We start from the raw sequence: 27,851 nt of genomic DNA, 5'->3' as shown, positions 1-27,851 counted from the left end.
TTCCGTTGGAAAAAAATCAGCAGAACCAGAGGTCATGATTTAAAACTCCAGGGAGGAAGACTCAGAACCAATGTCAGGAAGTATTTCTTCAAGGTGAGGGTGGTGGATGCCTGGAATGCCCTTCTGGAGGACGTGGTGAAGACCAGAACTGCGAAGGACTTCAAAGGGGCGTGGAATAAACACTGTGGATCCATAAAGTCTAGAGGATGGGAATGAATGCTCACGAATGACGGCCACTACATGGAGATAATACCCTTATTCAATAAACATACACACGGTTAATGTGACTCCAGCATTGCTCTAAGCTACAACGGCAAGAGGAAATGTGGAAAAAAGGATTTGTATTCACAAAATAAGTGGGGAGTAGCTTGTTTGTTACAGCGGTTACTACCCCAAACCAAACAAGCCTGATACTTCACTTTCAGTGCATATCCAGCATAGCTCTCTGCTTCAACGGCAGGGGAGAAAGGCAGATACTTCACGCATATCCAGCATCGCTCTCTGCTTCAACGGCAGGGGAGAAAGACAGATACTTCACGCATATACAGCATAGCTCTCTGCTTCAACGGCAAGGGAGAAAGTCTGATACTTCACTTTCAATGCATATCCAAAATAGCTCTCTGCTTCAATGGCAGGGGAGAATGAAGTAAAGTGGATCTATATATAGACAATAACCAACAAGATCCGAATTACATAGTCTGGGTAAACAAGCATGGGTGTAGCTTGCTTATTGAAAGCTAGATATTTCACTTCGATGCACTTCCAAAACTGCTCTCTACATTAATGGTGGGGGTGGAAGGGAAATAGAACCAAAAGGTTATAAAGGGCCAAGAGTAACAGAAGTATGAGAGAAGAAAAAAAAAAAGTACGAAAACTTGCTGGGCAGACTGGATGAGCCGTTTGGTCTTCTTCTGCCGTCATTTCTGTGTTTCTATATAAGTAACCTGAGCCATTACCTCTGAAGGCTTTGAAGATAATGGTGAGGGCTTTAAATTTTGCCCTATAGATCACAGAAAGTCAGTGAAATTCTTGCATAGTCATCATAGATAATAGAAGCAGCTTTTAAAGGTTGCCTGGATTTGGGATGACATGGTTAGTGTAGTGGCTAACATGATCCCCAGGTGTGTAACCTGTGATTTTAGGAGGAGTTCATTTTTCCTGAAAGGGATTTTGATGTTGGGACCCTGACCACTCATATTATGAATCCACAACAGCTCTGTTTTACTTCGGTTCAGGCAGAATTTATTTTTAAACCATTCTTAAATAGTGAGACATGAAAACAGCTTTCTCATTGCTGTTGGTAGATTCAGTTCTATGGATATGACAAACTGTATATTGTCCACATAGATGAAGAATTTGAGATCCATGGCCTGGATTAGCTTTGCTAATGGCTTGAGGTAGATATTGAATGTGGTTCAAAGTGCAACTCAGAGCTGGCAGCAGAAGAGGAAGTGGAGGATGTGGCCCAAGGTGCTGTGCAAGCAAGGCTCCTGTCATCTTCCTATTTCCAGATAAGGAGGGTGATTGAGAGGATGTGGGGTGCCATCAGGGAACAAACAAGGGTGTGTAAGGGAATCATGGGGGGAGCAGGAGCAAAGGAGAATGAGAGTATCGCAGAGGGGTGCAGGGATCATAGGAGACAGGGAGCAAAGGAAGGTGAGTGAGGGCATTGTGGTGGGGCAGGAAGAAAAGGAAAGTAAGGGGAGCATGGGGGGAGCAAAGGAAGGTGATTGAGCCCTGATGAGTGAGAGGTTTGCACGAGGGGAATGAACAAGGGGAGAATAGGGGGACAGGTAAAGGAAGTTAACAAGGGAGAGTGAAGGAATCAGGAGTGGAGTGTGAATAAGGGGATCACTGTGGGTGCAAGTGGAGTGAGATTGGAGGGGTATAGAATGTAAGAGGATTGAAGGGGGTATTGGGGATTAAAGAGGTTCGGGGTGATAAGGGGAATGGGAGTGTGATTGCAAGGACTGTGGCTTCCTTCCTTCTTTAGTCTCATCCCAATATTCTCTCCTTTTCCTTCCCCATCCCCCTTCCCCTCCACCTCCACCTCCTACTCCAACCCCAGTCCTCCCTCTTTTCTTCATCCTAATCCCTCCCTGTCTTCTCTTGCTCCTTCATCCCAATCTTTATTCCTTCTTTTCCAGCGCCATCCCCAATAGATTCTTTCTTCCCACTTCCCCGTTCCTGCTTTCCTTCTCCTTCTCCTCCTCCTCATTCTTAATCTCTCTTCCCAACCACCCCCTCCGCTCATTCCCTTTCCTTATCCTTTCCTCTGTCTCCTTCTGTGCCTCTGTCCTTCTCTACCTCATATTAGGGATGTGCAGAGGGACGCCATACGTTGCATTCGGGATTCGTATTCGTCGGGGGGCAGATACGTTGCATTCGGCAAGGGAGGCCCCCGATACGTACATGCATTAATTTTAATTCGTTTCCCGGCTAAAATTGAATTACGTACAACCACCCACCCTCCTGACCCCCCCAAGACTTACCAAAACTCCCTGGTGGTCCAGCGGGGGGTCCGGGAGCCATCTCCTGCACTCACATCCTCGGCTGCAGGTATTCAAAATAGCGCCGATAGCCTTTGCCCTTACTATGTCACAGGGGCTACCAGTGCCATTGGTCAGTCCCTGTCACATGGTAGGAGCAATGGATGGCCAGTGGGGCTGACCAATGGCACCGGTAGCCCCTGTGACATAGTAAGGGCAAAGGCTATCTGCGCCATTTTGAATACCTGCAGCCGAGGATGTGAGTGCAGGAGATGGCTCCCAGATCCCCCGCTGGACCACCAGGGAGTTTTGGTAAGTCTTGGGGGGGGTCAGGAGGGTGGGGGATTTGTTTAAATTGGCTCCTTTAGACAGCTGAATAATTCGGCGAAGATTCGTTGTATTTGTGGGGAATTCGTGGGGAATTCGTTTTGCTTCCCCACGAATACAACGAATATGGCCCTATACGCTGTGGATTACAAATACATAGGAAACGAACATGAGGCTCATATCCCTCTACCACTCCTGCCTTTCTCATTTACCTCCTCTGAGTTCCCCTTTCCCTAGTTCTTTTGAGATATCTTTTCTTCCCGTTCCCGTTCCCATTCCCAGATCCCTTCCCCTCCTTCCTCCCTAGCCCCAATCACTAAGATCCCTTTTCCTCTAAAGAACCAAATAAATTGGTCACAGAAATGTCAGAAAACAATTTAATTTTTATTAATAAAAATATAACATTATTTAAATTGAAAATGTATGAATCATTTTGCAAATTTTCCACAGAATTGCTGCTGAATTTTGAGAAGTCTGCCATAGTATTTGCCAACTCTTACTGCAGAATCTTTAAAAATCTGCTTTAGGAAACCAGGGGCTCTCCAGCCTTTATCTTTTGATGGAATGAGCCTTAGATCTTTGTGGTGACTTCAGACCCAGCTGATCATGTAGATCAGGAGTTGCAGTATAGTTTAGTACAACATAAAGTGCAATATAGCAGTACAACATAAAGTGCTATTACCTATACAATGGATCTGCAGACTGGCTTCATTTTGACGGTGGTTTACTACAGGCATTGTTCACTGTACGTGAAAGAATTTCCAAGTGCAACCATGCCCACTTCTGGACAGAGTTCAGTGTTCAAAAGTTTATCACACAGACAGCTTTCTATTCACTCAAAGGCACAGAGAAGGAGAAAATATTTTCTATACTGGTTAATGGTATTCTACATTGTTTGCCCTAGAGCTTCAGCTGTGTGTATAGGGAACATAGTCTAATGAAAGGAGCTACAGATATGATTGATGTCTGCTTAGAGGCTATTTCCATAGCAGAAAGGAATGTTCCCTCATGTTTACTACGATTGGAATCCAAACTACATCAGTAGTACAGTAAGGGTCAATATGTCTCTGCTGACATGTTATAAAAGTTTTAAGCACTTGACATTTTGTTTAGAAATTGTAATTCACATTAGTTGCAAGAGAGCTATGGCAGTGCTATGAACATTATATTTAATTTATTTTGGTTAGTCCGATAGTATCACAGCTTTTAAAATATCCTATTTTCCTGGGACCAATATAGCAACAAATATCCAGTATTAAAAGTAAAACTAGATTGGTAAGTCCTCTGTAGGTATTTGTGATAGGGGAGTTATGAGATTTCTGAAAAACAATTTAAAAGATGTGGGGTTGATAGATATTGTGAAGTAAAAATCACCCAGGAACCCTTGATTTCACTTTTTTCTCTGCCCCACGAGTCTTATTTTAGCTAGCTATGTGGTTGGTGGGAAAAGAGGATGAATGGTGGGTGATGGATTGCAGTATATGCTCTATTGGCATCTCCGATCATGCTCCAGATACTATGGAACTGTTTTGAGATGCATAGGTGGAAAAGTGAGACACTGGTGGAAATTGAATGAATCCTTATTGGATACGGAGGCATGCCAAAACATTATTAAAAGTTGGAATTAATATATATCCTTCAATGATATTCCAGAGGTAAATATTAAGAAAATATGGGAGGCTCCAAAGCTACCCTCAGAGGTCACTGTATCTCTCTGACAGCAAAGAGAGGCTAAATAAAAAGAATTATTGCAGACAATAAAGGGTAGATTTTTTAAAAATACGCATGCACCTCCATGTGTGAACACTACCCGGTGGAAGCTCGATGTTATATCATCAGCAGGCTGCGTGCACATGCGCACCAGATTTTGTAATCTGCACGCAAGGGGAGTAGATTTTAGCTAGGTTCATGCGGCGACACAGCAAAGCTTCCCCTACCTCCTACCCTAGCCTCCCTTCCCCTTCCCCTTCCCCTCTCCTCCCCACCCCCTAAACCTAATCTGCCTTACCTTTTTTTTTGGTTTGTTTAAATTGCTGTTCCTCTGGAGCAGAAGCAAGTTGCACGCGCCAGCCGACTGCCGGTGCGTGCTCCCCTGGCACAGCAGGATTTACACATGCCAGGGTTTAAAAATGTATCCTTAAGAGTATAGATAGGCAGAACATACGTGAACGAGACAAGTCAATTCTACAAGATTTGGGCATTTTGCAGGCACAATATGACAGTATTCTACAAGAGAGGCTAGGGTATTTGATGAAAGCCACTTACTTTGAAAACCGTACTAAACCTGGTAGATTTCTTGCCTGGCTTTTCTGGGAAAAGGTTTGGAGTCTTTTAAATGAGGTTAAATTGGGAGGGTAGATTAGTAGATCTCCTAGAAACATTGCAGAGGCCTTTAAATGTTTTTATCAAATGCTGTATATGACACAGGAGGGTGTAGAAGTGGAGAAGATCCGGGCATTCCTAGAATCAGTCAAATTTCCTAAATTACCAGCTGAGATTGCTGAGCTGTTGGGTAGGCCAGTGACTTGCATGGAAGTAGTGGAGGCCTTTAAGAGTTTGAAAAGTGGGAAAGCATGTTGTAAAGATTGATTTGGGTTAGATTTTTATAAACACTTTGCAGAGTGGTTGGCTCCAGTCTTGTTACGGGTGTTTCAAATTGTGTTGGAGGAAGGAGTTTTACCTTAGACTTGCTACGAAGCAGTTAACACAGTGATACATAAGGAGGGAAAATCACGAGATGATTGTGCTTCATATCACCCCATTTCTTTATTGAATACGGACATGAAGATATTTGTGAAGATCATAGCACATAAGCTGGATAAATATATGGGGTTGTTGATCAATAGGGATCAAGCAGGGTGTATTTTGGGAAGAAGATCCAGCAACAATGAATTAAGAATGCTTGTGATTATTCGGAGATGAGAAGTGGGGGAGGATCTGCGATTTTATCGTTAGATGCAGAAAAAGCATTTGATAGAGTGGAAGGCAATTTTTGGAAGAGGTAATTGGGGACGTAGGCTTTGGGGAATAAGCTGAAGACATGGATTAAAGCTTTTACATGTCCCCTTTGGCAGCGGTTATGGTGTCTGGAACATTATCTGACAGTTTTAGATTAGGCTAGGGAAATAGACAAGATTGTCCCTTCTCCCAATTTCTGCTTAATCTTGTTATTGAACTATTGGCACAATTGGTTAGGGGGTTAGAGGAGGTTGTTAGAGCTGCGGACCTTTGGACCGATACGAGAGTTGGTGCTACCACCGAGGGACGGCCCCCAATCGTCCTCATTGCTGGAAGGCGGTGCAGGTGAGGGCGACCTGGCTGGAGCTTCACCTATACCAGCCCTCATTCCCCTTAAGTTGAGCCCTTGGGTACCGGGGCCAGCAGGACTTAGGTGCGGGTCTCCTCAGTGAAGACGGGTCCAGCGGCAGGCAGAGGCGGAGTCAGGAATCCGGGTCGAGGCTGGCAGCGAAGGTGCAAAATGAGGAGCCAAGCCGAAGGTCAGGGGCAGGCAACAAACGAGCGGAGACGAGGTACCAGGCCAAGGGTCAAGACTGGCAGCAGATGAGCAGAGACGAAGAAACAAGCCGAAGTCAGAACCAGGAGATCAAGCCAAGGACATGGAAGCAGGAACCAGGGACGAGGAAAGGCATGGAGTCAGGAACAACAGAAACAGGAATCACAGGAACAGGAAACACAGGATCAGCAACTAGCACTCTGAAGAGATGAACCTGTTGCCAAGGCAAGGAACTGAGGACTGAGCCAGGGTTTAAATACCCCTCAGTTCTGACATCATCTTCAGGGGCCTGGCCGTGGTTTGACGCCGCAGCCCCTTTAAGAGTCGGCTGAGTCGCATGCGCCTAGGGAATCGCCCACGGAAGGAAGGTCAGCGGCATCTAGAGCCACATGGAGGCGATGCCGGTGGCCGACTCGGAGCTAGGGCACACCATGCCGGAAAGCAGGGAGCCTGCCAAGTGTTGGGGCAGATATCGGGGACCGGCCATGGGTTACCGCAGCCAGGAGTCCCAACAGTACCCCCCCCCCCCTTTACGCCCCCTCACAGAAGGCTCAGACTTGTCAGGATGCGCTCAATGAAAATGCTGAAGCAGGGACTTGTCCAAGATGTTTGAGGCCGGCTCCCAGGAGTTTTCCTCTGGACCAAATCCTTCCCAGGATATCAGATAGTCCCAACACCTGTGATTGCGTCTTATGTCCAGTATCTCTCTAACTTGATAGACTTGGGTCTTCTTCAGAGGAGACATCCAGAGTTTTTGGAGGTGTAGAGTGGAACGTAGAGAGCACCAAGGGCTTTAGTAGGGACACATGAAAGGAGTTGTTTATCCTTAAGCTGGCAGGCAGGTGTAGATGATAGGAGACAGGCCCCAGCCGCTCGCTGATAGAAAATGGTCCAGTATATTTAGGAGATACTCATGGAGAGCACTCGAAGGCGTATATGGCACGTACTTAACCACACCCAGTCCCGGGTCTGAATAGAGGGGCCGGATGGCAGTGTTTGTCCATAGTCTGCTTGGCAGCATTGGCGACTTTTTGGAGGTTAGCTTGTGTGGTATTCCACAGTGTGGAGTTGCTGGGCAGTAGAGATGTGATTCGGCTGAACCTTTCGATTTGGCCTTCGTTATCGGCCCGCCGCAGGAAATTTAATTTCCTGCGGTTCGGGCCATTTTTTTTCCAGCTGTCCCAAACCGAAAAAAACAAAACACCCAACCCTTCAGATTTAATTAATTACAACCCCCTATCCTCCTGACCCCCCAAAAATGTACCAAAAGTCCCTGGTGGTCCAGCGGGGGTCCCAGGAGTGATCTCCTGCTCTCGGGCCGTCAGCAGCCAGTAAACAAAATGGCGCCGGTGGCCCTTTGCCCTTACCATGTGACAGGGGCTATCTGTGCCATTGGCCGGCCTCTGTCACACAGTAGGAGCAATGGACAGCTGGCACCATCTTAAAAAATGGCGTGGGCCATAAATTGCTCCTACCATGTGACAGGGGCCGACCATTGGCACCGATAGCCCATCACATAGTAAGGGCAAAGGGCCATCGGCGCCATTTTGATTAGTGGGAGCCAACGGCCCGAGAGGGGGAGATCATTCCCGGGACCAGGGACTTCCGGTAAGTCTTGGTGGGGGGGGGGGGTCAGGGGGTTGCAATTAATTAAATTTGAAGGGTTGGGGTGGGTTTGGGGTTGTTTTTTTTTTAATGTGCCCTTTCTCCCCCCCCCCAAAAAAAAAAACGATAAGAAAACCGCACAAAATTTCGTGGGTTTTCCTATCGTTTCGTCTGTCCCCTGAACCGCGACAAAATAGGAATGCACACACCTGCTAGGCAGTGAGTTGGGCTGCCGGGGAAGGCACAGACAGAGGCAGAGGTAGTGGAGGTCGTGGCTGCTTACCGAAGACTACCTGGAATGGGGAGGTCCCCATGGCAGAGAGAACATGCATGTTGTGCGAGAATTCTACCCAAGGTAACAAAGATGCCCAATCGTCCTGACTGTTCCCGAAGAATGAGCGGATGAAGATTTTCAGGCCCCGATTGATCCGCTCAGCCTGGCCATTTCCCTGAGGGTGGAAAGCACACGTAAAATCTAGTTGCACTCCGAATTTCTTGCATAGAGAATGCCAGTACTTTGCCGTGAACTGGGGGCCATGGTCAGATGTGATGTGCTGTGGAAGACCATGGAGGCGGAAGACATGCTGGGTGAAAAGCTGGGCTAACTTGGGTGCTGAGGAGTGGTGTGCCATCTTGGAAAACCTATTGACTACACCCCAGATCACCTGGTTCCCATTGGACTGGGGCAAGTCCACTACAAAATCTGTGTAGATATGTGTCCAAGGTTCCTGAGGCACTGGGAGTGGTTGCAGGAGCCCCCATCGTCAACCCGGAAGTGGCTTCTGCTGGACGCAGGTTGGGCAGGAGTTGATATATGCCCAGACGTCCTGGGACATCTGAGGCCACCAATAATAGCAAGACAGGAGTTCCAGAGTACTGCCTCTGCCTGGGGGTCTAGCGGTGAGTGAATCATGGCCCCAGGATAAAACCTTTCGCCGAAGGCGAAGAGGGATTACAGTTTTCCCGAGAGATACAGTGCTGGTGGTGGCAAGGAGAATCCTGGCAGGATCTAGGATGTATTGAGGTGAATCGGGTACATCCTTCGTCTCGTGAAGTCTGGATAGGGCACCCGCCCTTGCGTTCTTTGATGCTGGTCGGTAACGTAAAAAGAAGTTGAACCGACTAAAGAAGAGTGACCAGCAAGCCTGGCGTGGATTCAAACGTTGAGCCTTACTAAGGTATTCCAAGTTATTGTGATTGCTGTACACCGTGATGGGGTGTTGCACCCCCTCCAGCCACTGTCTCCATTCTTCGAATGCCATCTTAATGGCCAGGAGTTCTTTATCTCCGATTCCGTAGTTTCGCTCTGCCGAGGTGAATTTGCGGGAGTAGGAGCATGGTAAGAGGGCTCCATGACTGGAATACTTGCTCAGGACTGCTCCCACTGTGATGTCCGAAGCGTCAATCTCCACTATGAATGGTTGTGATGGGTCAGGGTGACAGAGGCAGGGTTCAGGCAAAAAAGCCTGTTTTAATTCCTCGAAGGCTTGGATGGCCTCTGGAGACCAGTGTCTAGCATCTGATCCTTTCTTTGTGAGTGCGTTAAGAGGTGCCACGATGTGGGAATACTGCAAGATGAAGTTCCTGTAGAAGTTGGCGAAGCCTGAGGTGGAGACGGTGAATCCCAGGAAGGGACTCTCGCTCGAAGAGGCATTTCTCTAATTTGGCGTATAGGTGATGGTCTCTTAGACGTTGGAGAACACGGTGAACCTCCGAAAGATGGGATGCCAAGTATCATGAGTAGATTAAAACGTCATCCAGATAGACAATTATGTTAGTTTGAAGCATGTCCCGGAAGACCTCATTCATAAGGTTTTGGAAGACCGCCAGCACGTTACATAGGACAAATGGCATTAATAGGTATTCATAATGGCCATCACGCATATTGAAGGCAGTCTTCCATTCGTCCCCGGGCTTAATATAGACCAGATTGTAGGCCCCGTGGAGATCCAGCTTTGTGAAAATCTTGGCCCCTTGTAGGCGGTCCAATAGTTCCAGAATAAGCGGGATCAGGTACCTGTCCCAGCGAGTGACTGCGTTGAGCCCAAGGTAGTCAATGCATGGCCTTAAGGAGCCGTCCTTTTTGGCTACAAAAAAGAAGCCTGCCCCTGCCGGGGAAGTGGAAGGACGGATGAATCCTTTCTCCAAGTTCTCACAGATGTATTGCGACATCGCTTGGGTCTCGGGCAGAGACAGCAGGTAAACCCGGCCATGCGGCGGTGGCACAGTGTCAGGCAGGAGGTCAATCGCACAGTCAAAAGGGCGGTGCTCCGAGAGAGTTTCAGTCTTCTCTTTCGAAAAGACATCAGCATAGTCTACATACTGGGCTGGCAAAGACGAGGTGGCGGTGGCTAGCAGAATTTGAGGCCAAGGTAAGTCCCGAAGACAAGAAGAGAAACAGTTGGAACCTCAGGAGGCTACTTGCAGGGTCTCCCAGTTGATATGAGGAGTATGCTTCTGGAGCCAGGGAAGTCCTAGTACCACCGGGTGGATAGCCTTTTCAAATATAAAGAAGGCGATCTCCTCCTCGTGAAGTACCCCAGTGCGGAGGATCACGGGAGCAGGACAAGAGGTAACTTGACCTGGCAAAGGATCCCCCTGGATGGCTGAGATTAGCAGCAGAGGGGTGCGGTTGACCACAGGAAGCTGTAACTGTTTCACTAGTTCTGCTAGGATAAAGTTTCCTCTGGCCCCAGAGTCAATAAAGGCTAAAGTTGATAAGGAGCCACCGGAGAACTGGAGTGTCACGGGAACAGTACATTGGGGAGCAGGATTTACGCAGCCTAGGGTCAGCTCCCCTGTGATGCCTAAGCTTGAGAGTTTCCCGGCCGCTTGGGACATTGAGCCATCAGGTGTCCCTTGCAGTACAGTAAAGGCAGAGACCGAGAGACCTACGTCATTGCTTCTCTTCAGGAGATAGGTGGCTCTGACCGAGTTGCATGGGCTCCTCATTACGAGCAGGCGCAGACTCAGAGGTTACCGGGAAGACCAGGGGCCAAGAGAAGGAGGGTGTTAAAGTAACCACCCGGCATCCAGGCTTCAGATCCCTCATCCCTGTTGTAGCCGTCGATCAATTCAGCCCATCAGAACAATGAGTGCCTCCAGATCCTCTGGTAGTTCTCGAGCGGCTAATTCATCTTTTATTCTGGAAGCCAGGCCTTTGAGAAAAATGCTCCGCAAGCTGTCTTCTCACCAGCCCAACTCTGAGCTAGGGTGCGGAATTCTACTGCATACTCAACCAGAGAACGAGACACCTTGCGGAGGTGGAGAAGCTCTGAAGCCACAGTAGATTGATGCCCTGGTTCATAAAAAAACTCTTTTAAAAGTCCAGATGAAATGTGGAAGGTCCTCGAGTATGGAGTCCCCGTGCTCCCACAGCGGGGAGGCCCAGGCCAGGGCCTTGCCATCCAGCAATGAAAGGAGGAACGTTGTCTTGACCTGATCACTGGGGAACTGAGTGGGTTGAAGAGAGAACCTCATGAAGCAGTGCTTCACTGCTTTGGATCCCCAGAGATGTGAGGAAGCGCCGGAAGATGCAGCGGCGTGGATGGCATTGATAAGGCCACAGAAGGCGGAAGGGAGGCCCCTGGCATGGAGGAAGAGTCCAGACGGTTGGCCAAGCATTCAACCATGGCTGCCAAAACGTCCAGACACTGCTGCTGCTGAAGACGTTGAGCCAGGCCTGGAATGGCCTGGAGGCCGGACAGGTCCACAGGGTCCATGGCCTTAGTAAACTGTTAGAGCTGTGGACCCTTGGACCGGCACGAGAGTTGGTGCTACCACCAAGGGATGGCCCCCAGTGATCCTCATTGCTGGAAGGCGGTGCAGGTGAGGGCAACTCAGTTGGAGCTTCACCTATACTAGCCCTTGTTCCCTTCAGGTTGAGCCCTTGGGTACCGGGGCCGCCAGGACTTAGGTGCAGGTCTCCTCAGTGAAGACGGGTCCAGCAGCAGGCAGAGCCAGTCAGGAATCCGGGTCGAGACTGGCAGTGAAGGTGCAAAACAAGGAGCCAAGCCGAAGGTCAGGGGCAGGCAGCAGACAAGCGGAGACGAGGTACCAGGCCAAGGGTCAAGACAGACAGCAGACGAACAGAGATGAAGAAACAAGCCGAAGTCCGAAACAGAAGATCAAGCCAAGGACGTGGAAGCAGGAACCAGGGACAAGGAAAGGCATGGAGTCAGGAACAGGAACCACAGGAACAGGAACTAGCATTCCGAAGAGATGGACCTGTTGCCAATGCAAAGAAATGAGGACTGAGCCAGGGTTTAAAACCCCTCAGTCCTGATGTCATCTTCAAGGGCCGGGCTATGGTTTTCCGTCGTGGCCCCTTTAAGAGTCGGGCTGAGTCGCACGTGCGCGCCTAGGGAAGGAATGTCAGCAGCGTCTAGAGCCGCGTGGAGGCCATACCGGTGGCCGACTCAGAGCCGGGGTATGCCGCACTGGAGAGCAGGGAGCCTGCCGAGCATCGGGGCAGGTAGGGGGGACCAGCCGTGGGTTATCACCGCCGGGAGTCCCAACAGAGGTAAAGGGTATAATGCTGCAGGGACGGGAACATGCTGATGATGCGTTGGTCTATATGTGGGATCTTGTTAGATCTGTTCAGGTTTGTGGGGTGTATTAAGAGTGAATTGGGTGTTCTCAGGATATAACATTCCTCTAAGGTAAATCTGAATAAATTCCCCTTGGAGCTTTGCAGGGCACATTGCTGCAAAAAAGAATCCAAGCCCCATTCTGATGGACAAAACAAAAAATACCATATTTGTGTCAGCTAAGGTACAGTAAATGAGTTGTACTCCTTAATTTATACTCCCCTGTTCACTAGGCTTAAGGAAGAGGGATGGGTATGGCGGCGATTGCCAATGAGTTGGTTAGGGAGTGCGAATGCTATTAGGATGAACTGGCTTCCCAGAATCTTGTATTTATTTGTTATGCTCCCCATAACATTACCTCATAGCTTTTTTCAGACGTTGAGCAAATTGACGGAGATCTGATTTGGGTGTGACAGAGAAAACTAGAGAAAAAAAAGGTGGGGGTATCAAATTTCCCAATTTATTTATTTTTTAGTACTATGTGGTAGGGGTGTGAATCGTGTGATCGATCGTCTTAACGATCGATTTTGGCTGGGGGGGGGAGGGAAATCTGATCGTCATGTTTTGTTTTGTTTTTTAAATCGTTAAAAATCGTAAATCGGGGGAGGGCGGGAAAACTGGCACACCAAAACAACCCTAAAACCCACCCCGAACCCAGCCCAAGCTGGCCAAAAGTCCCTGGGGGTCCAGCGGGGGTCCGGGAGCGATCTCCTGCACGTGTGACATCGGGAGCCAGGAACCAAAATGGCGCCGGTGCTACCTTTGCCCTGTCACATTATAAGGGCAAAGGGCCACCGGCGCCATTTCTCTTAACGCAGCCGTGGCCAGAGAGCGGGAGATCGCGCCGGGACCCCCCCACTGGACCCCAGGTAATTTAAAACATTTTGGGGGGGTTCGGGAGGGTGGGGGATTTGTTTTAAAAGTTTGGGTGGGTTTTAGGGTTTTTTTGGTGTGCCGGTTTTCCCGCGCCCTATTTAACGATACAATACAAATGCCCCTGACGATAAATCGGGGGCATTTGTATTGTATCGTGCACTCTAACGATTTTGGACGATTTTAAAATTATCTGACGATAATTTTAATCGTTCAAAAACGATTCACATCCCTACTATGTGATGGCTTTATTTAGTATGTTTGCACAATGGCACAACCCTGATGCTGGACAACACTGAATTGAAGCAGGGCTCCGGGAGCTGGGACTTCGAAGAGACTGGTATCCCTGGGTTTCAAGACTATCAAAAGTGCATTTTGGAGTCTCCGTGGTCTCCCAGAAGTAGTGGGAATATGTTGGGAGTCAGAGGAAATTGTGGATCCTGGAGGTTACCCCTAGGTGGTTAAGATATGGTCACCTCAAGTATGTAATATGTTGAGCCTCTGGCCACTGAAATTTTTCTCTCAACTGTTTACACAGGGCATTATTTTGTACATGGTAGAGTTTCCATGAGAGTTTTGTTTCAATTATTTTCCATTTTTTGCCTTTTTGCAGCTATGTGATATAATAGGTAGCCCTGGGCTATGAGACATGGTTGCAAGAGAGCCGTCTTTGGTGGAAAAGGCAATTTTTGTGAATAAGAGAGTGAAAGGTCAATGGCACCAGATCTATAAAGCTATACAATGAGCCAAAACGAATATACCACTTAAAGGGGTAGCTGCATAGGAAAAGAAGCTGAGTTTGGAAATGTAAGAGGAGGAATGGGATTTGATTTGATTTGGGAAGATATATTCAAATGCTCCCAATCCCTTGATATTATAGATCAGTAATATAGGTTGGTCATACATACCTATTTGGTACCGGCTCTACTGAAGGTGATAAGTGCTGTGCTCACTCTGACCTTTGTTGGCGGGTGCGTGGGCAAGTTAGTACTTCATCACATATTCTTTGTTTCTGCCAAGGGATAAAAAAATTATTGGGCAAAGATTGCTCAAGAGGTTTTGTCTTTGATATGGATATCCCTGATGACCCTTGATAATTTGTTCTGCCTTATGTCCTGGGGGAGGGGCAGGAATGTGCCTCAGTGATGAAACCACTGGCTCTTGGGAGGAAAATATTGTTGCGGTTTTGGGAGAAAACAGTTTCTCCCAAAATTGGGGATAATTTCTAAATGGTTGGAATTGGAATTGTTATCTGCTAAAGTGCGAGAGAAGGAAGGAATAGCGTGGAAAGTTTGGACACCAGTGCTTAACTATTTTTGTTGGGGGGGGGGGAAGGATAAAGAGGGTCTGAAAATAAATGTACTGAGTAGTTTGTGCATTTGTAGTTAAGATTCTATGTATATTCTGACAGCTAGGTGTTTATGACTGCTGGTTTCTCTCTATTTGTTCAATAAAATTATAAATTAGTTTTTAAAAAGCAATACTATACTCTTTAATGCTTTAATTATACTTTTCAGTCATTGCCACTATGCAACAAAAAGTCAAAGAACCCAGAGTAAAATATAAATACAAAAGAACATAACCGAGAAAAGGGGCTTTCAGTTTTATTATTGGCTGTTTCTTGCATATGATCCATAACATCCCTTTTTGCTGCTAGAGAGAGAGCATTATTGTCAGGACACTGACTTTCAAGTAGTTGATCAACCTTTATTAGGTTGTTACCTTGACCTCTTGATAATTGAATTATATATCTTTGTGTACTTTCTATTTCCAATTAACTAACAAATACAGGTTCTTTTTGAGTTCGTGTGCAGTGTCTGGATAATAAGCCATGGAATAAGATTTATCACTTTTTGCTGTGTTTCCTATTGCCATGCTGTATAATTTCCAAGGAAAGACAGGTTATTTTGTTTCTTAAACTGGAGTGGAGATTTAATCCTCTTTCTTTCATAATGGTTGAAATTAGGGATGTGAATCGTGTGATCGATCGTCTTAACGATCGATTTTGGCTGAGGGGGGGGGGGGGAATCTGATCGTCTTAGTTTTTTAGGTTAAAAAATCGTTTTATCAGGGGAGGGGGGAGGGCGGGAAAACCGGCACACCAAAACAACCCTAAAACCCACCCGACCCTTTAAAATAAATCCTCCACCCTCCCTAACCCCCCCAAAATGTTTTAAATTACCTGGGGTCCAGTGGGGGGGGGTGTCCCGGCGCGATCTCCCGCTCTCTGGCCACGGCTGCGTTAAGAGAAATGGCGCTGGTGGCCCTTTGCCCTTATCATATGACAGGGCAAAGGTAGCGCCGGCGCCATTTTGGTTCCTGTGACCCGACGTCACGAGTGCAGGAGATCGCTCCCGGACCCCCGCTGGACCCCCAGGGACTTTTGGCCAGCTTGGGGGGGCCTCCTGAGCCCCACAAGACTTGCCAAAAGTCCAGCGGGGGTCTGGGAGTGACCTTCTGCACTCGGGCCGTATTGCCAATATTCAAAATGGCGCCGGTGAGGGCAAAGGTAGCGCCGGCACCATTTTGAATATTGGCAAATCGGCCCGAGTGCAGAAGGTCACTCCCGGACCCCTGCTGGACTTTTGGCAAGTCTTGTGGGGGTCAGGAGGCCCCCCAAGCTGGCCAAAAGTCCCTGGGGGTCCAGCAGGGGTCTGGGAGCGATCTCCTGCACTCGTGACGTCGGGTCACAGGAACCAAAATGGCGCCGGTGCTACCTTTTCCCTGTCATATGGTAAGGGCAAAGGGCCACCGGCACCATTTCTCTTAACGCAGCCGTGGCCCGAGAGTGGGAGATCGCGCTGGGACCCCCCCCCCCCCCACTCAACCCCAGGTATTTTAAAACATTTTGGGGGGGTTCGGGAGGGTGGGGGATTTCTTTTAAAGGGTCGGAGTGGGTTTTAGGGTTTTGGTGTGCCGGTTTTCCCGCCCCCCCCCCCCCCCCCGATTTACGATTTTTGACGATAAATCAGGGGAATTGTTATTGTATCGCGGCTCTAACGATTTTTGACGATTTAAAATATATCTGACGATTGTTTTAAATCGTCAAAAAACGATTCACATCCCTAGTTGTAATATCGTGTCTCCAATAGGTTCATCCTCCCCTGCTCCGATATTATACAGGTTCTTAATCTTAGCCAGGAAGCCAAGAAGAAACAATCCCAAGCTCATGGTGTAGACCATACACTTGCTCATAGCCAGAAAGGCAGATAAGCTTGGTATAAAGTTTATACAAATAGATAAAATATGCCTGCTCTTTATTATTCCTAAATTTGCTGATTAGGAGTGGATTATGTAATCCAGTGTCTTTGTCTAGGTGGATTTATTTTCACTGATTGATAAGAAGCATAGACATGAAATACCCTCAAAATGGAATATTTATTTGCTAAAACCAGATGATGATCAATGGTGGAAAAAAATATATTAAAAAAAAATTGATGACCTTGATTCAGTTCATGCATAACTATAATCATAATGCTAGAATATTACATCTTCTCAGATTGTACCCTCGACATGCAAGTGCATTAAACAACCTGGGAACTCTGACAAGAGATTTAGCTGAAGCAGAGGAATACTACAGGAAGGCTCTTCAATTAAGCCCCCAGCATAATCGGGCACTTTTCAATCTTGGAAATCTGTTCAAGTAAGTTTAACACCAGATTGTTCAAATGGATTTACTAGATACAAATGCAACTTTTTGCTGCCTGTAATGTTGCAGTGGCTGTTTGATCAACAAATGTGATGGGACTTTGTGAACATTTAACTTTTTTTTTCTTTACTCTATAAAATCCTGTTTATTAAAAAAAAAACTTAAACTGCTATTTTTGAATATGTTTTTACTATAATTTATATAATGCTTTTAACCAATGTGCATTTAGCATAGCTTGGCTGAGACACAAGCAAAGTCATAACATAAGACAAGACAAAATAAAAACCAGTTAATTGAAGGTGAGGCAAGGCACAGTCATGCATACTAAAATCAGATATCAGGAGGAATAATAGATAAGGAAAGAAAGGGGGTAATTAGAGCAAGCATAGGCATTTTTTTAAAATTTTTCTACAATGCATTCTTCATGATAGCACGAAGTAGTTCACACGGTTTAACATACATAATTAGAATACATTTAGATATGAAAACAAAATTAAATATAATACAAAACAAATACAAATGAAAACTGTACTCTGCAATGGAAATATACAAGGGAAAACTCTGTTAGGAGGGGGCAGGATGACCAGGATATTTAATGCAATGGATCACAAGGGCCAAAATCTGGCCCTTGCTGCAAACTCATTGTAGGAGATCCGGAGCTGCATCGGGCAGGCAGCAGCAGCTCTTTGGTGGCAAGAGGAAGAGGAAAGCAGTGGTGTCTGCTACGTCCTCCACCTCTGCAGCTCTGGATCTAACTGCTGTTTTGTACTGCATAGGACTATGTACAGCCGTGCAGTTCAAAGCAGCAGTCGAGCCAGGTGGCAAAGGAGAAGAAGGTTGCAGCCCAAGGCACCAGCGCTCTCCTCCTCCTGATCAGCATGGAGGGGAAAGGCAATCATAGGAGGAGAGAAAGGGGTGAGACAGGGGAACAGAGAGGAGAGGGGGGTTTAGTAAAGTGGTATGGCAGGGGAAGAGAGAGAAAGAGAGGGAGGAGGGTTGAGGCAGGAGTGGGGAGTGAGTATTGATGGGAGAGACTATGGATAGCAGGGAGTCAAAGAGGGAGGTAATGGAGCTTTGGTAGCTTGGAACCCCCAACCCTAAAAAGGGGGGTGCCAAATAATATACCAACCTGGTTACAGTGGAAAAGCAAGAATGAGCAAATGGGTTAGAAGAGTGGATTGAAAAAGATGGAATAGTGCTGAGGGTAATGATGAGGCTATTCTACAATGCAACTATTAATAAATTGAAAGATCTGAGATAAGAATGAGAATGTGGGAAAGCAAGATTTGTTAAAAGCTGCATGATCGAGATCACGTGGGGTGATGAGCTGAGGCGGATGTGTGATCCCTTTCAGCTGTGGGCGCCAGATTCCCAATCTACCGGCATCTAACTAATGGCGAAGTCCTACACTTCTACCAGTGGACCTAGGAACCGGCATATGTCGATTGTTCACTTTATGCAGAAACCGCCACAGTTGATGGCCTCCCACGGCGGTCAGAAAGAGAAAGATAAAGGAAAGCCGGCAGAGGCCAAAATGGCGGCGGCTGAGAGTGTCCAGGAACCCCCCCCCCCCCCACCCTTCAAGCCCTGTCACGGTGGCAATCCTCAGAGACATGATCGCAGTGACACTAGACGAAAAGCTAGCAGGGATTGCAGCACAATTGACGGAGGTGAGAGTTACATTAGCGGAGTTTGGACCGCGTATGGAGCATGTGGAGGGGAGGGTATCTCTCATACCTCACTGCGGTAACGGTGAAAATAGAAACACAATCCGTAACAATTAAAGAATGCCAGGATAAAATTGATGATCTTGAAAACCGTTCCCGAAGAGCTAACCTACGTATACTAGGTCTTCCCGAATCGCTAGATGAGGGAAGGCTAGGAAAATTTGTGGAAGGTTGGCTACCAGATGTTGTAGGCCTGGCGGATCCTAAAGGAAGCATGGCGGTTGAAAGGGCCCACAGGGTAGGGGCGCGCCGCCCTACCGATTCACAACCCAGAATTGTACTTGTAAAAATCTTTAACTATGCAGATAAAAGCAAATATGGATCGCCTATTGAAACAAACCTGACATCGATTATAAAGGGACATGGATTCGTATAACACAGGACTATTCGGCTCTGGTTTCCCTACTGCGCAAGAGTTTCTCCACTGTTTGTTCAACACTTGTTAACAAGCATGTAAAATGTGCGCTCCAATACCCGGCAACGCTTAAGATATGGCTAGATGGGAAGCTAAAGATCTTTGCTTCACCAGAGGAGGCACAGAAATTTTTGCAAATGAACATACAGTGATGGCACATTGGAGCTTGATATTATATTTTGCCTCCGAGAGTTGTAAATGACTCTATGGGGGCCCTTCTTGGCGGGAAAACTGGATACGGATCTCGCCTAAAGTTTCAAAGTTTTACAGTTTCAGTTTTTAATTTAGAGACGGAATGCCGAAATCCGGGGTTTGATAGTCGCCGGTCCAGCCGGAGTGGGCTGCAGCGCAGGGAAAAATTCTTTATATTATTATGGTTATTACCCGGGTCCACCGTTGCGGTGGCTGCCTGCTCGGGGGTTTCCTCATGGGACAACCTCGTAAAATCACCGGAGTGGTCATGGCAACAGAAAAAGGATCCTCGTTCAGAAATCAAAGAGACTGTTCCAGTGACCACAGATGGCAATCAAGAATCGAGTATGGTATTGGCGGGTTGAGGTCTCTGGCGGAGAGAGCTAACAGCAGATACCGGCTACTTCAACGGTGATTCCTAGCTGAACAGTGGAGGCCCTTACATAGTATGCTGTCACTTAGAGGGGAACGATGAAAAGCCTACTACTAAACAGGGCATGGTGGATCGGATACGGGAACTGAATGCCTGGACACCGAGAATAGTGATCTCCATCCCTCTCTCTGGAACAGGGAGAGAGTATTGTAATTTCTTTTGATATTGGGGGAAGCTATGGGGAGGGGGGAGGGAGGGGGATGGGGAGGGCAGAGGGGGGTTAAAAGGGGGATAGAGGGGTGGGATTGTAAAACAGGTGCATGGGGAGAAAGGAAGAGATGTTGGTTGTGTGCGTGGGGAAAAGTGTGGATGAAGAGTGCTAATGCTAATATGGTGTACCTATGGGGCGAGGCTGGGCGCCCACCTCCAACAGAAAGTTGACAGATTTATCATTATTGTTGCCATTCTGAATGCAGGCTATGGGGGGTAGATATAGAATCATTTCCTGGAATGTTGATGGGTTAGGTACCCCAATAAAGCAGAAAAAAATCTTTCAACATTTAAGGCGTCTTAAAGTTAATATAGCATGCATACAGGAAACCCATCTGAGCTCTACAGAGAGTGCAAAGTTACGCAGAGAATGGGTCTCAGACTGTTACTTCTCTGAGGCTAAAGGGAAAAAAGGAGGGGTAGCAATCTTAGTTAACAAAAATACTCCATTATCGGTCACTAAGGAAATACCAGACTTGGAGGGACGATTCCATATAATTGTATTGAGTATCCTGGGACGACATGTTCTCAGATATGGCACACTTTGGCATCCTGAAACAGATTATAGATGTTATTGCTATCCTATACCAAAACCCTGTATCACATATCTCAGCTAATGACACACTTTCAGATGGAATCCAGATTCAAAGGAGATTTCGACAAGGTTGTCCGCTCTCTCCAATTTTATAATTATAGCATTAGACCCTCTGCTGCGGAAATTGGCTGAATCCTTGGAAATACAGGGGAGGCGGCTTCCAGGAGGACATTTAACAGTTGCAGCATTTGCTGATGATATGCTACGATACCTGAGCAACCCTGTTTCCGCATTACCCCATGTACTCAGCATCCAAAGTGCTTTTGGCAGATTTGCCGGTTTGAAAATCAATATTGATAAATCTGAAGCGCTGGATATATTGGGAACTCTTAAATCTATCTGGCCAGGAAACTTCCCTTTGAAATGGGTCACAACCTCATTAAAATACTTGGGGATCCATATTCCTGCAGACCCAAAGAAGCTCTACTCCTCTAATATTCCCTTAAAAAAGAAGCTAATAACTAAATTGACAGTTTGGCGAAGCTTGCCACTTTCCCTATCAGGAAAGATCCTACTACTGAAAATGATGGAAATATCGAAGTGGCTCTATCTGTTTGCTATGCTCCCCACCTGGCTGAAACAGCAAGATATTATAGATATTAATAAAGAGCTAATTCGCCATCTGTGGAGTGGAAAGAAAGCCCGGATCCTGTTAACAGTACTTATGAAATAAAAAAAAAAGATGGGGGTCTCAACTCTCCAGATTTACGAGCTTGTAACTGCTCAAGCCTACTGAGGCACATTAAAGACTGGATTTATGATACCCATCACTACTCTCCTTTATTGCATTATCAAAACTGGTTAGCCCCATTAACCCCTGGTGCTGTGCTACAGGTATCTGCAACACTATTACCTCCCTAGGTTACCTCCAGCGTAATAATCCGTCCATTCCGAATGGCATGGAAAGCAAGGGGTAAATCACTTTTATCGACACCGGGTCTCACCACCTGCCTTCTTATTCAGGGATGCCCTCAATTTTTGCCGGGGACGGACACAGGACCCTTTCACAGATGGGCCTCCCAAGACTTGATTAATCTTAGTCAACTATTTAATACCACTGCCCAATCTATTTACATTTTCAGCTTTCAGGAACTACAAGAGAATTATTCTTTACCAAACAAAGACTTTTATTGTCACTTACAATTACGACATTTCATATTGGATACCTTGTTAGCGAACCCCCTTTTTACATACTCAAAACCTTTGCATCAGCTGCTACAGGGGCTGGATGGGAAACGCTCCAAGTGTTCACACTTCTATGCCGCATTAATGACTTTGACCCATGGACCTGATTTCTCCACAATACTTGCAAAATGGAATAGATGGTTACCTGGGGCACTCTTGCCGGAGGAATTTCAAACCTGTATACAGACAATTCTGAAAGTCATTGAAAACGCAGCCCTAAGGGACAAACTCTACAAATTTTACTATCAAGCATACTATTCTCAAAAAACGGCTTTTTATATGGGGGCAACACTAGATGACCGTTGTACTAGATGCTTGGACACAATCCCTGATTTTTACCATAGCATTTGGTTATGTCCAGAAGTGCAGGTCTTGTGGTCTCACCTACAAACGCTGGCACTTTCAATGTGGGGTATCTCTCTTCCGATTAGAGATGTGAATCGTGTCCTCGATCGTCTTAACGATCGATTTCGGCTGGGAGGGGGAGGGAATCGTATTGTTGCCGTTTGGGTGTTTGAAGTATTGTGAAAATCGTGAGCCGGCACACTAAAACCCCCTAAAACCCACCCCCGACCCTTTAAATTAAATCCCCCACCCTCCCGAACCCCCCCCCCAAATGCCTTAAATTACCTGGGGGTCCATCGGCGGTCCGGAACGGCCTCCTGCAATTGAATTGTGTTGTCTTCAGCCGGCGCCATTTTTCAAAATGGCGGCGCAAAATGGCGGCGGCCATAGACCAACACGATTCGACTGCAGGAGGTCGTTCCGGACCCCCGCTGGACTTTTGGCAAGTCTTGTGGGGGTCAGGAGGCCCCCCCAAGCTGGCCAAAAGTCCCTGGGGGTCCAGCGGGGGTCCGGAAAACGATCTCCTGCCGCGAATCGTTTTCCGTATGGAAAATGGCGCCGGCAGGAGATCAACTGCAGGAGGTTGTTCAGTGGGGGTTCCGGACCGCCGCTGGACCCCCAGGTAATTTAAGGCATTTGGGGGGGGGGGTTCGGGAGGGTGGGGGATTTAATTTAAAGGGTCGGGGGTGGGTTTTAGGGGGTTTTAGTGTGCCGGTTTTCCTGCCCTCCCCCTTCCCCCGATTTACGATTTTTTGACGATAAATCGGGGGAATTGGTATTGTATCGTGGCCCTAAAGATTTTTGATGATTTAAAATATATCGGACGATATTTTAAATCGTCAAAAAACGATTCACATCCCTACTTCCGATGACTCCAAAGATTTGGCTCTTTGGCTTGCTTGATGCGAAGGTTCTTACCCTGGCAAGCCATAACCTCCTACTTTTTTGCAAACTTCTGAGCATTGCCACTGACACTATTTTAGCACAATGGATGGAACCATGTCCTCAGTATCTGCCCATTTACAAACAAAAACTTCAGAGGCTACTTCACCGGGAATATATGACGACTAAGCAATATTCTGAAAAAACTGGAAAGAGGACAATCAAAATTTGGGAGGATTATGTAAAACTACTTCCTGCAGAGGAGAAGACATATTTGGACCCGCCTATCTACATGAACTGACCTTTCTCCAAAGGCTACCACAACTAGGTCCAAATGAGAAGACTGTCTCAAAAGCATATCTTAACTACACTCTAAAGAACACTTTGCAGACGTCTCATATGTTCTTCACCACCACAAACTTTAACTCTTCAACACCTCAACCCTATCATTCTTGCAACCCTACCAAATCCACAGCACCTCAATATCCAATCAATCCACACTAATATCCAATCAATCCACACTTTAATCCCATTGAACCGATTTTAACGTCAATACCAACTCACAGTTTAATCTTTGGTAAAAACAGCCTAATCCTTGCTACTTAGACCTCAGATACTCACACTCACATAAAATCCTACACTAGGAAGAGCTGGGGGGGGGGGGGGAGAGGGGACGGATTCGGAAGATGACATGGAGGAGGGGAGATGGAGGTTTTAGGTAGTTTAAGGTTTTAAGTAGTTGAAAATGGGGGGTATTCTGTAAAATTTAATAACAGGGTAACTCTGTTCTCCAGGTAATTATGAATGCATGATTTGAATTATTACTGATTTAGCCCGGTATCACACAGACGTTTGCTAGCTCATTTACCTGCTCTTGGTTTACACAGTTTGTGACTAGACTATAGATTGCTGTTGTTGTACTGTTCAGTTCTGTACTATGTTACTCTTCCTGCAAACTTATATAACGTTTGATGATTATTTCTGTATAATATACCTATGTGCCGATATAAGAGTCTGTATGACAAACTATGACTGTATCCTATGTGATTAGTTATGCTGTTAATATTAATAAACAGATTGACACCAAAAAAAAGCTGCATGATCACAGTAGAAGGAAGTGAGGTAGTATAGGTGGGATAATGAGCTGAGATTGATAATTAGCTGGGGAGTAATAAACTGTGCTTGAATCATGCAAATACCAAAATGCTGTGTCTTTGAAAGTCATCTATGGTCTTTTTTAGGCCACAAATACAATATATTTACATGGCTCAGCTCTGCTGCCAAGGGAGGAGGTTCGATGTGCTGGACTGTGAAATAAAAACATGTAGCATAGGTGTAAATGAGCAGACTGTGTGAACCAAGTGGTCCTTCTTTGCAGACATCTTCTATGTGGAATCATAAATGCATTGATCCAGAGGATGGTAGGGCTGAAAGACAGAAATGGGTGGATTAGAGAGAGAATAAGCAGATGACAAAGGCAGGACTGACCAAAAGAGGAGTGAAAGGGAGAGGAATGCAATACATTCAAAACTGAGATGAGAAAAGTATCAAATGCCCCTTTCTCAGTATTTTATGTGCAGTAGTTTTGGTTTCCAAGGAAGGAAGCAATCAGAAAACTAATCTTTGCAATTCAGAAAGCAATCAGAAAACTAGTCTATGCAATTGTGCCTGCCACGCAACAGGCTACTTAGATTCCTTGCAAACTGTAAGTGAATTTTTTTCTTTAAGCTTTAATCACATTCCAGTGTTGCTTTATTTTAATAAGACATATTTCTATAATTATCATTGCACATGTAAATATAAATGTCTGGGGTTTTTTTGTTTATATTTTTTTAAAAACACCCAGTATCTGGCCTGGTGCTCACATTTTAGCTGTCTAGGTTTAGATTAATTTTTACTTGTAATCAGTTTGCAATAAAAAATCCAAGTGGCAAAAATTAACCACCTAGATTTAGGCCTGCCTTTTGTGTATTGTGGTTAGGTGGGGAAAATCAGTGCTAAGTACCTCTCCCCTACCCTTTACCTGTCTGTGGGAAAACCTCAAGTGCCACTGCTAAACTTAGCCACTCAGCAGTTATCAAAGGAGGCCAAACTAGCCACCTAACCCCCTAAGTTAGGTGGCTAGACCCTTTGTCAAATGATCTCATAATTTTTAAGGAAAAGAAATTGGCCTACTGTGTTCAAAACTAACACTTGCTTTTTGTAAAATTCAAAATAGACAATGTGAGTTTAAGTGAGCAAAATAGTTCATCATACACCTTTTCAGTAAGACTTACAGAGTTCATCATAGCAATTCCTAAAGCAAGGAACAGGCAACCCCAGACCTGGAGTGCCATAAATGGATTTGGTTTTCAGGATACTACAGTGACAATGTATGAGGTTTATCTGCATGCACTGCCTCCATTATATGTAAATATTTCTCATGCATATTGATTGGCCTGGCCTGTTTGTGGCACTATGGACCTGGAGTTGCCTGCCTTTGACCTAAAGTATTAGCTATATATCAGGCTGCAGAATGAAATGGAGTTTTTGCTGCTTTCGAGTCGCAGAAGGAAAAAAGAAACAAAATTAAAATAAGGGAAATGCTAAAGGGAAACACATTTATAGAAGTAATATGCAAAGACCAGCAAAAGTGGTATTTGCTGACTTCTCAGAATTTATTCAGTATTTCCATTTAGAGAGTATTTTGAAAGTTTATTTCTAGAAAGGAAATACATTCTTTTCCTTTATCTTGTTTGTTTTTAGTTGAACAGTAGTCATCCCCCCCCCCCAAGAATTGCCAAAAGTCCCTGGTGGTCCAGCAGGGGTCCTGGAGCGATCTCCTGCAATCGGGCCATCGGCTGCCAGTATTCAAAATGGCGACCAATGGCACCGGTAGCCCCTGTGACATAGTAAGGGCAAAGGCTATCGGCGCCATTTTGAATACTGGCAGCCGACGGCCCGAGTGCAGGAGATCACTCCAGGACTCACGCTGGACCACCAGGGACTTTTGGCAAGTCTTGGGGGGGTCAGGAGGGTGGGGGTTGTAGTAAATTAAATTTAAAGGGTTGGGATGGGGTTTTCTTTGGGAAACAAATACATATGTAACTAATGAATGGATCGGGGTCCCCCGAGAACGGATGCAATGGATTTGGGTCCCGACGAATACGAATACCGAATGGGATGAATCCGTCCCTGCTGCAAATCCCTAGTAGAGAACCAGCAGGCACTATTTCTCTGATATAAAACCACAGATCATAAACGAGCAATTTCATTTATACAGCGATTTAATGTGATTTCCCAATCTACAACATTTATCTGACGTAAAACCACAGATCATAAAGGGGTAATCTCATCTATACAGCAGTTGAATGTGATTTCCCAGTGTGCTGACATTAACATAATCTAAGTCATGTAGGTTAGAATAGGAACACATTTCAGTTTGTCAGAATCAATGTGACCCCTTCTCTAAACTTGGTGAGGTATTATTCTATGAGATGACTTGGCCGCAGCATGGAAGTAGATAAAGGTTATTAGATGGTGGTCAGATTAAGGCACTTTAGCAATCGATGCGAATTGAGGATGGCAATGTAGAGTAAAAGGAAAAATTTGAAGTGTTAAAAAATATCTGCTGTATGAATCTGCCTATCGACTGCATAAGGTCGAGAAATTGCTTATAAGTTATAAGTTGATGTATAGGTTAAAATGACCTATGATGATCAAAGAATTTAAGTGCATTTTTAAATCAGCAACATATTCAATCACTGGAGAAATATTGAAGGAAAATAGAGAAAAAAACAAGATGCCAATGCAGGTCAAACCAAGAGACTCTTTGTAGGCAATTAATAGACCTCCTCCATGCTTGGCTGGCCAATGTTCGCATAACATATTATATTCTGAGGGACAGATTTGATTTATCAATTCAGCATCTATCTCAGTGAGCCAAGCCTCAGTTATACCTGAGATGTTGGGGGCTTAATGTTTTAGCGGGTTGAAGATCATCGGAATCTTCTTACACATAGATAGAACATTAATAAGCATGATTTTCTTCCTCTGTAAAATCCCAAAGGGGGGAAATCATAAGGAACTCTTCTTTTTACTGTGGCTACAATTACACACACATTGGAACCAGTGCATAATTTGTCATTTTTTAAATTTTCAGTTTGTCCATTTTTCCTTTGAAAATTGCCTTCAATATGCTGCCTATACTTGTCACAGACCACAAACAGAAGAAACAGCCAGGTGTCTGCCTGCTGAATTTGGAAATACACTATTTGGCATTCATCTGCTGCTACAGATTAACAAGTAAACAATCTGCTGTCATAACAACAGATAACAAGAAATTGCTAACATTGCTCAATATAGTTCTTATTTTGACACGAGAAATCAAATATGCAGCTTTCTTAAAATTTTGCTTTCTTTATTCCTTGTGGATCCTAACATCTCATTCTCCTTGAAAAAGGACTGGTAAAGATTAATTAATTATTTGATAAAACAGGGGGAAGATGGAGTATACCTATAAGATGTGCAACTAAAACATTTACGAGTGTTTTAACAGTTTCTCTGGGTCAGCAAGCTTCCATTCCATTATCACTCAGCCATTCCTCTAGGGTGGTAGTTTTAGGTCAAGATTTTTTCTTTTGTAGTAGATCTGCTATATAAGCACAGTGTAGCAATACCTTAACAGGATCTAGACGAGGGAAAGGAAGACTCTTCCTGCCACATTCTTCACACTTACTGAACTTCTCTCTCTGAAACTAAACAATTTAATACTGGATGAGATTTAAAGGTAAAAACCATCTCATAAAATCTGTTTGAAAAAGTGAACCATGTAACCCTTAT

At 45.6% G+C, this 27,851-nt stretch overlaps 1 protein-coding gene across 3 annotated transcripts in view; it reads left to right on the top strand.

Moving 5' to 3' along the window:
• Positions 1-27,851, top strand: part of TMTC1 (transmembrane O-mannosyltransferase targeting cadherins 1) — a 717,359-nt gene that overhangs the window by 562,316 nt on the left and 127,192 nt on the right. For all 3 annotated transcript variants that reach the window (XR_003856434.1, XM_029599999.1, XM_029599998.1), the window contains one exon: positions 16,897-17,040. Coding sequence is in view for 2 of the 3 variants with exons in the window: in XM_029599999.1 (XP_029455859.1) it covers positions 16,897-17,040 (144 nt within the window). In the remaining variant the exon portion in view is untranslated. The remainder of the gene's footprint in view (positions 1-16,896; positions 17,041-27,851) is intronic.

This window comes from Rhinatrema bivittatum, chromosome 4 (genome assembly GCF_901001135.1).
Source record: "Rhinatrema bivittatum chromosome 4, aRhiBiv1.1, whole genome shotgun sequence".
NCBI lineage: Eukaryota > Metazoa > Chordata > Amphibia > Gymnophiona > Rhinatrematidae > Rhinatrema > Rhinatrema bivittatum.
The sequence above is the reverse complement of the archived record's forward strand: the minus strand, read 5'-3'. Positions and strand labels throughout refer to the sequence as shown.